The 12,928-nt window shown below is 33.9% G+C and overlaps 1 protein-coding gene across 3 annotated transcripts; it reads left to right on the plus strand.

Moving 5' to 3' along the window:
- The first annotated feature begins 29 nt into the window (after positions 1–29).
- On the plus strand, positions 30–12,424 carry LOC110645919 (nicastrin). 3 transcript variants are annotated; one of them, XM_021799187.2, is made up of 16 exons: positions 30–240; positions 748–861; positions 985–1,099; positions 2,041–2,123; positions 2,227–2,303; positions 2,745–2,822; positions 3,448–3,519; positions 3,621–3,694; positions 4,299–4,431; positions 4,547–4,618; positions 7,449–7,568; positions 7,895–7,966; positions 9,662–9,802; positions 10,780–10,864; positions 10,967–11,408; positions 11,931–12,424. In XM_021799187.2, the coding sequence occupies exons 1-16, from the start codon at positions 168–170 to the stop codon at positions 12,193–12,195; spliced, it is 2,016 nt and encodes a 671-aa protein (XP_021654879.2). In that variant the 5' UTR covers positions 30–167; the 3' UTR covers positions 12,196–12,424. The 3 variants fall into 3 exon arrangements, with proteins under 3 accessions (XP_021654879.2, XP_058009274.1, XP_058009275.1); XM_058153292.1 differs by having other exon boundaries at positions 40–240; positions 800–861; XM_058153291.1 differs by lacking the exon at positions 7,895–7,966.
- Positions 12,425–12,928: the final 504 nt, after the last annotated feature.

Raw genomic sequence — 12,928 nt, forward strand, 5'->3', positions numbered from 1 at the left:
ATTTGGCGAAGACCAAAAAGAAAATGGGATTTGATTCTGTAGTTAACCGTGCCAAATACTCCAATATTACCGAAAAACAGGAGAGAGTGTTTCTTAGCTCTATTTTGAGTGTGGCCATGGCTTAGGGTTTCTAATTTTTCACCAAAAATCATCAATTACACTCAGCCATGGCCACGAAGCTAATTTCTCTTTATATTAATCTTTTGCTCTTCAATTTTCATTGTCGACTTTCTTTCTCTGGTGAGTTCTTTTCCACCTCTTTTTTTTTTTTTTTTTTTAATCTTCATAATCGGTTCGCTTGCACGCTTTCGGCTTCATTTGAAACATTCATTTCTTGATATGAATCCCTTATTATGATTGATATATTTAGTTTCTTCTATAATGCTTGGATGTGTATTGCACGTCTGTGCAGAGTTGAGGAGTGCTTTGCTATTTATCAGTTAATTCGCGTCGTGCTAGCTAGGACTTGAAATTGTTTATTGGCATTATTGTGACTTTGCATGTTTGCTTGAAAATAGCAAAGGAGCGGCCATTATAAATGGTTTGGCTATGTGGGCTAGGAAGCATGTACTGTTTTATAGAAATCCTTTGTATTTATATATATATATTTTTTTAAATTGATTAGACAATTTAATCATCCCAAGAACAAAAATATGATTTTTTTTTAATTATCATTTTATTTCTATTTTGCTGTTGATTTGTCTGTTGGAAATTGATTTTTCCTTCTTTGTTGCTTGGGCATTTCAGAACAGACAAACTCTGTGCAGTCTGTTCCTGATCTCCAGAAGTCTATGTACAGGTTCATTGATGGATATCCTTGTGTACGACTACTGAATCTTTCTGGAGAGATTGGTTGTGCCAGTAAGATGCTTTAAAAGCTTGCATCCTTTTGTCATAGTGATTTACCTCACAGGAGATTTCATAAAATCTAATCTTTTTATGCATGCATATTTACTGTGCTATTCTTCTCCCTTTGGTACCTAGATCCTGGACGAGACAAGGTTGTCACTCCTCTTATAAGATTCAAGAATGCAATTGAGCTGGCCCATTCATCTGCTGTTTTGGTATCATTAGATGAAATTCAAGAACTTTTTGACAGGCATGTATATCAATTCTTTACTAAAATAACATGTTCATTTTTGTTTTTCTTTTCTATATCATCTTCTCTTCAAAGCTGAGCTTTTTGATTAATTGTTCTAGCAACATGATAAAAGTGGTAAGTCTTGTGGATTTTATATGTGCAGTTTAATTTTTCTAATCTGGAAAATCACAAAGCATATTGGGTTTTTAGAGTGCAAATAGCAAGCCAGATCAAAATTTAGAAATGTGTGAACATAACTTAAATCAGCAATCACTGCTTACTGAAAAAGAGCACACTAGAACTAAACAAAAGCTATCTTATGTGCCCCAAAATGTGTATAGAATGACACAATGGTCTTTTTTATTTTATGAAAATAACTAATTGATTATTACTATTCTGATAACTAATCTTCTCTAAGTTATGAAAATGACTGAACAGAAGGCTGGTTTCTTATGCAGCTAATTCAATGTCTTTTCACTATCATAAGCTGGAAAGTATAGAATCTTCTTGGCTGCAACATGAGTAGCTTAATGGAATAGTTAAATTATTTTGCTTACTTTCATAGTTTCATTAGACAGTGTGACTGTGAATGCAATATGGACTTGTTCATGAGTTTATGGCAGAGTCTTGAATATTTTGCTTATAAACCTGCAATTATCTTTGTATAGTATAAAACCATGGCTTAAGATATCATTATTTTTGTAGAGGTTTTCTGTATAATTGCTACTTTTAAAATGTATAACCTGAGTACTGAATTTTGTTGAAAATACCTATATTTATTTGTTTATGTATTGCCTGTGGGGTTTTGGTTATTTTTACTTTTATTTTAATATTTTTATGCTTAGTTTTTTTCTTGGTTCACATTGATTAGTATGTTTATGGGTTTTATTATTCATTGAAGACAAAAATTATTTTGATAGTAATAATGTCAGATATCTGTTTCTGGCTTTCTGCTTCAGAATATCAAATGATTCAAGTTTTGCCAAGAATGTGGGTGGTGTTTTAGTTGATTCTAGGAACAACATGCAAAATAAAATAGCAGGTGATTGCTGCTAATTGGTAGTCTTTTCTTTTACAGCTATGGTGGGCTACATTACTGTTGGGTGCTACTTAGTGCTAACAGTGGACTTTTTTCTTTATTCCAGGGTTCTCTCCAGCTCAAAAGTTCCCAGAAGTTGAATTTGCACCTTATAAAAGCTTCAACTATGAATGGAACCCAATTGTATGTTATGACTTTTAATTAGTTAACAAATTCCTGAGAGTTTGTAGTTATCAGTCAAATCTTAATCAGCTTCTTGTTGTCCAACCTCTTTCTATATGTTGATACTTGATTTATACAGCTGGTTTCTGAACGCTCCTTTTATTGATCTCTGTGCAATGATAAACTATCATGAAAATTTTAACTATTTAATTTAATTGATAAAAAGAGTTAAACATTCACAGTATCTTCCTTATTGGGTAATTAAAGGTGAACCAGTTGGTGTATAATTACACAAGATTATTGATGCCATGAGTGCCCCTTTGGTGGGCACTGATTTTGTTTTATTTTTGTGCAAAATGTGCTCACTGAATTGAATTCCACCCTGGTGAACAATTGATCATGGGAGTTGCAATTTTCATATCTGCTCAACTTGCTAAAGTTTCATCACCATTTCTTTTGCAGGGATCTGGTATTATGTGGAAAGCTTATGATTTTCCTGTATTTTTGCTCTCTGAGGAGAGTAGTCAGATCATGCAGGAGGTAAAACATATAATTTTTAGCAAGAACAAATTGGTTATTCTGCATTTGATAATATTTCTGTACACTGAGAAGCAAGATGAACTTTATTTTTGATGGACATTGTGTGATCTTTGTAAACTCTTACTCACCTATGGTTGTTTTGCGTGAACTGGTTAAGTACCAATTCACCATATTAGTAGATTGCTTCTATAGTCTGCAAAATTATTATTATCTTCTGTTGTATTTTGACACGTAAGCTCCTTTTTGGTTTTTTTTTTTTTTTATTGTTTTTATGAAAATGAGAATACTTTGATTGAGAAAAATATCCAAAGCATCTAATTTGCTAAATGATGGAGAAGTTTTTAGTTGATGGTGAAACATTTAAATTCTGCATACAAGGAAAAAGATTTTCAAATTGAAACATGGTTGTTGCCTGCACCTGATTAGTTGAGACACCCTGGCTTTTTGCAAAAATGAATATTTTATGTCTGTAATGATACACAAAATGGTTCACAACTAATTTGTCCTAAAATTATAGTCTCCTTCTCTGTGTCCTTTTTATTTCAGATATGGTTTGATCTATTTCCCCGGAGCAGATTTCTAGGTTGATCTAATTTACATTTCATAAAATCACATGTTCATGTAGGTTGCCACAAAGAATGAGAAACAAAAGAATGCTTATACAGCAGATGTCGCTGAGTTTGATTTGGTGATGCAGGTACATGACGATGATCTTCTTGACTTCTTCACTGTTTGTTAAATATTTGAACTAGCTGATATACTTGAACTGATTTCTAATGTGTTTGGCTTTTCCTTAAGACTACAAAATCTGGGACTCATAATTCAGAATCTTGTTTAAGAGAACAGACTTGCCTTCCTTTAGGTGGATACAGGTAGGTTGTGTTGGATTTTCTTTTCTCTTTTTGCTGTTTAGTGTTTCGGTTAATGAACCGGTTGGTTTCAAAATCATTATATTGTTTAGTGCTGAGCTGCTGAGCCTCATTTTGGATCATTATCTGATGAATTTATAATGCACGGGAGCTTGTGTATGCTTGTATAAGATACTATATTCTGTTGCTTGGTTCTAATACTATTCCTAAGGGAAAAATCCCACTTTAAAAAAATCTGTAGTCCTTATAAGGATCATCTCCCCTCTGTAAGTAGCAAACTGAGTTATATGCCAGGTGCCAGCCTGTTTGTAAGACTACAAGCTCAATGGAACTAAGCTTGTGTTTGATGTAAAATTTTTTTACAAGCTTGGGAGGCTTGTTTAGCTAATGAGTCGCATCAAGCCTGCAGCTGAAGATTTTACATGAGCTGGTCACTTGCTTTTTTGTGAACTGAGTTGAACTATTTGATGGAAAAACAAATTCAGTATTTTGGAGCCAGTGGTTCACTAACAGTGTAACCTGACTTTGTGTTGTAGAGATGATTAAGTTTTTTTACTTCAAAATTGCAGCTTAAATTTTAATTTTCTATGTTAATTGTGAAAGGAAGTGTTTGGTCATCACTCCCGCCAATTAATATTTCATCCTCAAGTCAATCCAAGCCCATTATATTAATTGCGGCATCTATGGATTCTGCTTCATTTTTCCGTGACAAAAGTTTAGGTGCAGAATCTCCTATTTCTGTAAGTTCAAGGTTTTTGATGCATATTTAGTCATTCTTAAAGCCTTTTTTTAGTTCTTGATCATGTTTATTCTGTCTTAAATCAATACACTGACTTTCTTTTGAAACTTTTATAGGGACTGATTTCCTTGTTGGCAGCAGTTGATTCACTTTCTCATATGAATGGTCTGGGTGATCTTAGTAAGCAGGTTTGTGTGAGTTTTATGCTCTTTAATCAATGTGTTATTTGTGACAATTTGCTTATGTATAAGGTCTTGTTCTACTTAGAGCTTCTGTCAGCATATGGATTGCCATTCATTTGAGCTTTTTAGCTGTTTTTCTTATGCTTGTCCCATTTAAAAGACAACTCAACTCAACTCAACTCAACTAAGCTTTTATCCCAAAAATTTGGAGTCGGCTATATGGATTCGCTTTCTCCACTCTAAACGATTTTGGATTAAATCCTCAGAAATGTGTAATGTTTTTAGGTTATGTTGTACTACTCTCCTCCAAGTTAATTTAGGTCTACCCTTTTTTTTCTTTCTATCCTCTAACCTAATGTGCTTTACTTGTCTAACTGGAGTCTCCGTATGTCTACGTTTCACATGACCAAACCACCTCCAACTTCTCTCAACTTATCTTCAATTGAGCTACTTTTACATTTTCTCTAATACTCTCATTACGGACTTTATCTAGTTTAGTATGGCTACTCATCTACCTTAACATTCTCATCTCTGCAACTCTTATCTTAGACGCATACGACTCTTTCAGTGTCCAACACTCACTACCATATAACATAGTCGGTGGTGTGGCTGTACGGTAAAATTTTCCTTTCAACTTATTGGGAATCTTGCGTTCACATAAAACTCCCGTGGCACGTCTCCACTTCAACCATCCGGCTTTAATCCTATGACTAACATCCTCCTCACATCTCTCATCTATTTGAAGGACTGAGCCTAGATATTTAAAGTGATTACTTTGGGACAGTATCACTCCATTCAAACTAACTCCTTCCCTATCACCAGTTTGGCCTTCACTGAACTTGCAATGCATGTATTCTGTTTTTGTTCTACTTAACTTAAAACCTTTTGACTCTAGAGTACTTCTCCAAAACTCTAGCTTTCTATTGACTCCTTCTCGTTTCTCATCTATCAGAACAATATCATCCGCAAACATTATGCACCAAGGAATACTCTCTTGTATATGTTTCGTCAATTCATCTAAAACTAATGTAAAAAGGTAAGGGCTTATGGCTGGTTCTTGGTGTAATCCAATTGAGATCAGAAAATCTTTTGTGTCCCCTCCCACTGTGCGCACAATAGTAGTTGCTCCTTCATACATATCTTTCAACTCTTGTATGTACTTAATAGATATTCTCTTTTGTTCTAACACATTCCATAAGACATCTCTTGGAACACTATCATAAGCTTTCTCTAAATCAATAAAAACCATGTGTAGATCTTTCTTCACATCTCTATATTTCTCCATCAAGCTTCTAATGAGAAAGATCGATTCCATAGTTGAACGACCAGGCATAAAACCAAATTGATTGAGAGAGATAGAAGTATCATGACGTAGTCGATGCTCCACAATTCTCTCCCACAACTTCATAGTATGGCTCATGAGTTTAATTTCCCTATAGTTTGAGCAACTCTATATGTCTCTCTTATTTTTAAAAATAGATACTAAAATACTTCTCTATTCATCAGGCATTTTCTTTGAGTTTAGAATCTTATTAAATAATTTAATTAACCATGTTACTCTCATATTTCCCAAACACTTCCACACTTCAATTGGTATTTCATCGGGTCCACAGGCTTTACCCACTTTCATCCTCTTAAGTGCTTCCTTTACTTCTAAAGATCTAATTTTTCTAGTATAATTCATATTCTTTTCTATTATTCTATAGTCTGTAGTCACGCTATTACCATTTTGACTATTATTAAAGAGATCATTAAAATAATTTCTCAATCTTTCTTTAATGTCCTCATCTTTCTTTAATGTCCTCATCTTTCACCAACACTTTTCCTTCTTTATCCTTAATACACCTAACTTGATTGAGATCTTGACATTTCCTTTCTCTCCTCCTTGCTAATCTATAAATATCTTTTTCCCCTTCTTTAGTTCCAAGTTTCTCATATAACGTTTCAAAGGCCTGTGCTCTTGCTTGACTAACTGTCTTTTTTGCCTCTTTCTTTGTTATGTTAAGAGGACTAGTTATTTCTTTCCCTTATTTGGAATTCAACTATGTTGTTTGGAGTCATCCTTGTATTAATTTTGGATGTAGCTTAACTGGTGGATTATGGTCGTCAGTCCGAGAAAATTAAGATATTTGGATTTTTCCTTCTCCATTTAGCTCCCTTAGATTTTAAGGAAGTGGCCCTTCCTCATGACACAAATAGGCAAATAACTCCCTTACCTATAAAAGAATTTGGCACTGATATTTATTCTGTTAATTTGTCATTAGCATAGGTGGATGAAACTTTGTTAACTCCACATGTATTGCTTCTAATGTGTGAAATGGCTGTAATGTCATGATAAAATAAAATATACACCTATATATGATTATGAAAAATCATATACCCTTTTGAGCCAATCAAATATAAAACTGGAGAGATTATTAAATTACAATGCATTGCAGTTTGCAATGAGCTTATTAGTACATATTAACCATACCATGAAAGAGCCCAGTTAAAAAATTGCAATGGAAGCAGCAAATCAATTCTTGTCTTTTAGTGGTGAATTGTAATATAGGTGCATTCTGATTTTATGTTTTTGCAATTGTATATTCTCAGTTTTATTTGTTAACGTTTATTTATTTATTTTGGGGTGTACTCTAAAAGTTTTGGTGCAGTAGTAAGTTTGCATATGTTTGACCCCTCCCTAGGGCACATGATATTTGTTTATTTATATTGCGGTATATCTTGTGCATTAGACAGCCTTATTATTTATTTACTGAATTGTTTATTTTGGTGGTTTGTTCTATTGCTGGTGTGCCTTAGTGAATAGTTTACTGATAGTTTCATAATGTTGGTGCAGCTTGTCTTTTCAGTTTTCACTGGGGAGGCATGGGGCTATCTTGGTAGCAGGAGATTTTTGCTTGAACTTGATTTACAGTCAGATGCAGTTAATGGCCTTAATGACACACTAATTGAGATGGTATTCATCGTGGTTCTCACCTGAAAAAATGTATAACTAACATTTTGTGATTAACTTTATTTAGCTTTTTACATACACACAAAAATGAGCACTTGTTCAAGGAAATAAGATTGCTAAAAAGTAAAAACACAATTTTTGAGAGAAGATAAATTCAGATGGTCCAGTTTAGTAAAAACACAATTTTTGAGAGAAGATAAATTCAGATGGTCCAGTTTTTTTATTTTTGGTTTTGTGCAACTCATTACTCTTTAGTAGCTTAATCATTCTAAACTATGGTTTAATATCATAAGATGCTTACCCCTTGTGTGCTAAATGATTCTGCATAGGTCATAGAAATTGGATCTGTTGGGAAAGGCTTCATTGGAGGGAATAAAACCTTTTTCGCTCACACATCAGGGGTGCAAACATTTTCTCTTCTACTTTTTGCATTCAATTTCTTGTATTTCTTTTTTTATTCCTCTTCATCTTTTGCTCTCTATAGCTAGATGTGTTTATTGAATATAACTATGTTGTAGCTTGTTTAGAGAATATGGAGTTAATGATAGAGGTGTCAGTGTTTGTGATAGAGTAAAAGGAACAGAATTTGTAAATAAACAGTAAAGAACACAGAAAAATTGTGCAACAAGGAAACAAACAGTGTAATTTGCAGCAGCAAGGAATAGAGAGCTTTTATTCAATAATTTCGTAAGGATTCCAGGTGGATTACAAGATATTCTCAAGAACACAAATGGAAATATCCCTCCTCTCATCCCAGCAGCATGCAAACTGCCCCCAAGCCACTAGCTGGAAGAAAATGCCAAAATCCATGTCGTCATTTCAGCTATTCAATTTTCTATATAACATCTCCTTGTTGCCAACTCATGTGATTTCCGGTATTCCCTCTAATAGAATGGTGCTTTGCTGTCCTCTCTCCAGAGCCTTTTGTCCTCTTCTAGAATAAACCCTCCTGCCTCTTTCCTTTTGCTCAGTAGAAGAATTTTCTGCAACAGTTTATATTGGTAAATAAACTTGGATATGCTGGCATTTTTAGATGGTGACAGTGGCAGCAACATTTGCTGCTCCAAATATTTGTATTTGATATTATTAATCAACTGATTACATGAAACTTCACACAGTGTTGGAAGATTAAAAATTGTAGCAAATTTGGTAAGAGGAATTTTTCAGGCAAGTTCATGATCCAAGTAGTACTGCAACTTAATAGTAAGTTAAGTAGACTAAAACTCTTTTACAAGTCTTGGTGGCAAAAATATTGAAATTCTATATGTTAATATTTACATCCAGGAATCAATAATATGATGGATGAGAGTTGAGATCAATTTAGATTTGAAACTTTGCACTTGGTTACCTTATTTCCTTCTTTGAGATCCATAATCTTGGTTGAAAGACAAGGTGGTGTAGTTGGCATGCTAAATGTGGGCATTTAACGGGAAACAAAATCTTTTGAATGATGTTCATTGATTTGTTTTGCTCGAACTTTCTTTTATCATGATATCATGGATCTTATAGTCAGAGATGCAAATAACATGGATTTACCCCCCTTAAACTCCTAAATTAGCATTTTTATCTGTTCCTAATGTGGGACTGACCTACTAGAGATTTTAGTACTACATATTTTAGGGGAAACAAAAGAAAATAATTATTTGAGCATTTTAATTAGTTAGGATATTTGGGTATTGGACTTTGTTACAAAGGTTAGGTTTTATTTTGTGTACTTATATGAGTTTTCTTAGATCTCTTTAGCCTAGGTTGTTGGATGATTAAAATTTGAAATTTAAATTTCAGATTTTTTTTTGTGTTCTCATTTTGTCTTTTACGGCATAAAAAATTCTAGGACTACCTATTTTAGAAATTCAGATTAGTCCCTTGTTTCCTGTAATTACATGTTTTTTTTTTTTTTTGGCTCTATTTTGCCTAAAATGTCATGGATGGTTGGGTTTTTTTTCTTTTTTCCCCCCTGTTACATTGGAAAGTAATAGATGCTTTACTTTGTACTATATTGTCTTGTATGTGTGAACCTCTTATGCGATGAATTGATGATTAGCTTTGTTACTTAGCATGTCTGATTTGTGTAATCGTAGTGTTCATTAATGTAGGTTTCTTCAGCCACAAATGAAATATTGAATGCCTTCAAACGTGCTGAAGATTCACTTGAATCCAAAAATGTTGCGATTGCAAGGGCAAGCACTACAAATCCTGGGATACCCCCATCATCTTTGATGGCATTTCTGAGAAAGGTTAGTGACAGTAAGTTGAAGTCATTATTGCATTCTTTCTCATATTTCTGATTTGCATGAATTAGGGCACAGTTGACTATCCTGTTAATAGCAATTAAGTTTTTATGAATTGATGTTGTATTAATGTGAGGGAACCATGGGAAGACAGTAGACCATATTGTTATATGCCAGAGAAAAGTGCGGATAATTTTGACTGTCTTCTATTTCTCTGTAATGTTGCTAGGGAATTAGGGACACTAGGTATCATCTGAGTTCTTATTATATGAGATTGCAAGGCAATGTGGGCAAAAATATTCCTTGGAAGTGTATTTGGAAGGTTAAGGCACTGCCATAAATTTCTTTCTTCGTGGACTATAGGTGAGGCAAAGGGAAACAAGTTATTATGAATATTGCTATATTTACTGGAATAGTGAGGAGATACTCTGGCATCTCTATTGCATTGTAGAGTTGCAAGGTAGCTATGGTCATTAACTTCATTCCAAAGTCTCTGCATGAATTATTGGTTATCGGAAGGGGAGTTTCATGAGCTAGAAAGTTGTAAGGACTGGAGCCCACTGCAATTATGCCTCATGTTGCGGCATTTGGAGAGAGAGTGAGATATTTGAGGGGATGAAGAAATATATTTGTGTAGTTTAAAACACATGTTTTTTAGTTAAAACTGAAGGTTTCTTTCTTTGGTTATTTCTTTCTCTTATCTTTTCTGGGCGTGTCTGACTTTGGGTTCATTTTTGTTGTTTATAAAATAAAAAAAAAATGGGAGGAATAAATTCATAAGCAATTGTCAACATGAAAGTTACATTATATTTTGATAGAATGAAAAATTCCCTTCGTTGCTTTGGCCTTTGTGTAAATAGTTGTTGCAAAGAAAAAAAAAAGAAAGAAAAAAAGAAAAGAAAAACCACTTTGTTGCTTTGAGAGAGTGGTTGTTATCATAGAAATCTATATTGCTATTATAATTTCTTTTTCTCTATCAGCAGAACTCATCAACCTCTGGGATTGTATTGGAAGATTTTGATACTGCTTTTGCCAACAAGTTCTACCATAGTCACCTGGATGATATGTGTGAGTTCATTTATGTTTTCAATGGCTTCCTCCTTTTGGAAAAAAGAAAAAAAAATTCAGTGGTACATGCTACATATTTTTACTGGGATACCTTAAATGCAGCAAACATAAACTCTTCAGCTATAGTGGCAGCCGCTTCTCTTGTTGCTCGCGCCGTTTACATCCTTGCAAGTGGCAGCAAAAACTTAAGCAGTTCAGCTCTAAGTGCTATCAATGTGAATGCCTCTCTAGTTGAAGAAATGATGGGTTGTCTATTGGACTGTGACCCGGGTTTGACTTGTGAGCTGGTGAAGAACTATATATCACCTACTGCTTCTTGCCCTAGTCATTATGTTGGTGTTATCATTGGCGAACCTTCATCAACTCCATATCTTGGATACATTGATGATGTTTCCAGGTTTATATGGAACTTTTTGGCTGATAGAACTGCTATTCCAATGGAGAAGACTAGCTCTGATTGCTCAAAAGGTTGCAGCAACAAAGATGAAGTCTGCATTAGGGCAGAAACAAATGGAAAGGGGGTCTGTGTTATTTCTACTACAAGGTAACGTTCTAGCTAGGAGCTGGTGAATTAGAATGGCAGTGCAGAGGTACCGTGAATATCTAATAACATTAACTTAGTCTGCTGCTCTGTGTCCAATTTTTATTTTTATTTTTTATTTTTTGTGTCCAAATTGACTTATTCAAAATTGCCATCAAGGCTGGCAACTGGATAGTCTGGTGCTCTGCATAGTGCATATAGTGCAACATGTAAACCTTTTTACAGCATATCAAACTCTCGCTTGCACTGGGAATAGCTTAGGTACCATCATTCATTTTTTATTTCTTCCATCTGGTCAAATCCTGTAGGTGGTCTATGTGGTATGCATCGTCTTCATGCTGTACAGCCAATTTTTAGGCCAATGCCTTGTCCATAGTGGAGAGACAGGCTAGCTTGCCGTGGCTTAAGTGATGCATATTTATTGGCTAACATGATGAAACTGATAGATGATTAGCAGGGATTCTCTATTCTCAGCATGTAATTATGAAAATGCAATTTACAGTTAATGTTTCTGTATCATTACAGGTATGTCCCTGCATATTCTACCCGATTGAAGTATGAATCTGGAATGTGGAATGTTATGCCATCAAATTCCTCTGATCCCATGGGGATAGTGGACCCTGTGTGGACAGAGAGCAATTGGGATGCAATTGGCCTTCGAGCATATACAGTTCAGGATGCCACTTTTGATCATCTTGTTTTGTTGGGAGGTATTGCCGTCACTATCTTGGCTTACCTTGCAATAGTATTTACAAGAGCTTTCATAACAAAGACCTTGAAACGGGATTGACAAATTTTAATTTTGATTGGATTTTTAATTCACCTTACAGAAATGGTAGGATTAGAGCTAAATATCATGATTACAATGCTTGAATTATTTAAGATACCATGATTTTTATGTGCTTTCTAGGACGCTGCACTACTTAAAATGATCCTTGCATTTCAGTTGGTGCTGAGAACGAATGTAATTGAAGTCGATATTTTCATATGGTGAATGCATTTATCTATGGCCTTAACAATCTTTATTGGCAAGACAATTTGTGCAGAAAACATGAATAAGATAAATTTCAGATTTTTTAAATATGTATATTTTAATCATTTCAATACAATTCCTTTTCAATTCCTAACTTGATACTTGAATTGCAAATTACGAATTTACAGATTTTATTCAATGCTTCATGTTTCTCTTTTTTTTTCCCCCCTTCAGAAGTTTCACTTGAAATGGTAATTTGATTCAATTAAATGAAACTGTATTTTGTCACTTTTAAAATTGAATAAAATCTTTACTCTGCGCTTGCATTATGGCCATCCTAAATGTGTTTTGTAACAAAACTGTAATTTGTCACTTTTAATTGTTATTAAACCTTTTTTCATATTAAAATTAGAGTTAAAAGTATTTTAATATTTTTATTAAATTTAATGAGGTATTAATCGTAATTTTAATGATATGAAATAATTTATAAGTTTATTGAAATTTAATTAAATTTTAAAGATTAAATTGTTTGATTTAAAATTATAAGAGG

This window comes from Hevea brasiliensis, chromosome 9, assembly GCF_030052815.1.
Source record: "Hevea brasiliensis isolate MT/VB/25A 57/8 chromosome 9, ASM3005281v1, whole genome shotgun sequence".
Lineage (NCBI taxonomy): Eukaryota > Viridiplantae > Streptophyta > Magnoliopsida > Malpighiales > Euphorbiaceae > Hevea > Hevea brasiliensis.

What these genes read in the sequence shown, in the direction of transcription:
- LOC110645919 (XM_021799187.2), top strand. Translation starts at nt 168, where the DNA reads ATGGCCACGAAGCTAATTTCTCTTTATATTAATCTTTTGCTCTTCAAT. An exon ending in GTAGTCAGATCATGCAGGAG is followed by an intron (nt 2,823 to 3,447) that starts GTAAAACATATA and finishes ATGTTCATGTAG; the next exon opens with GTTGCCACAAAGAATGAGAA. An exon ending in TGTGTTATTTCTACTACAAG is followed by an intron (nt 11,409 to 11,930) that starts GTAACGTTCTAG and finishes GTATCATTACAG; the next exon opens with GTATGTCCCTGCATATTCTA.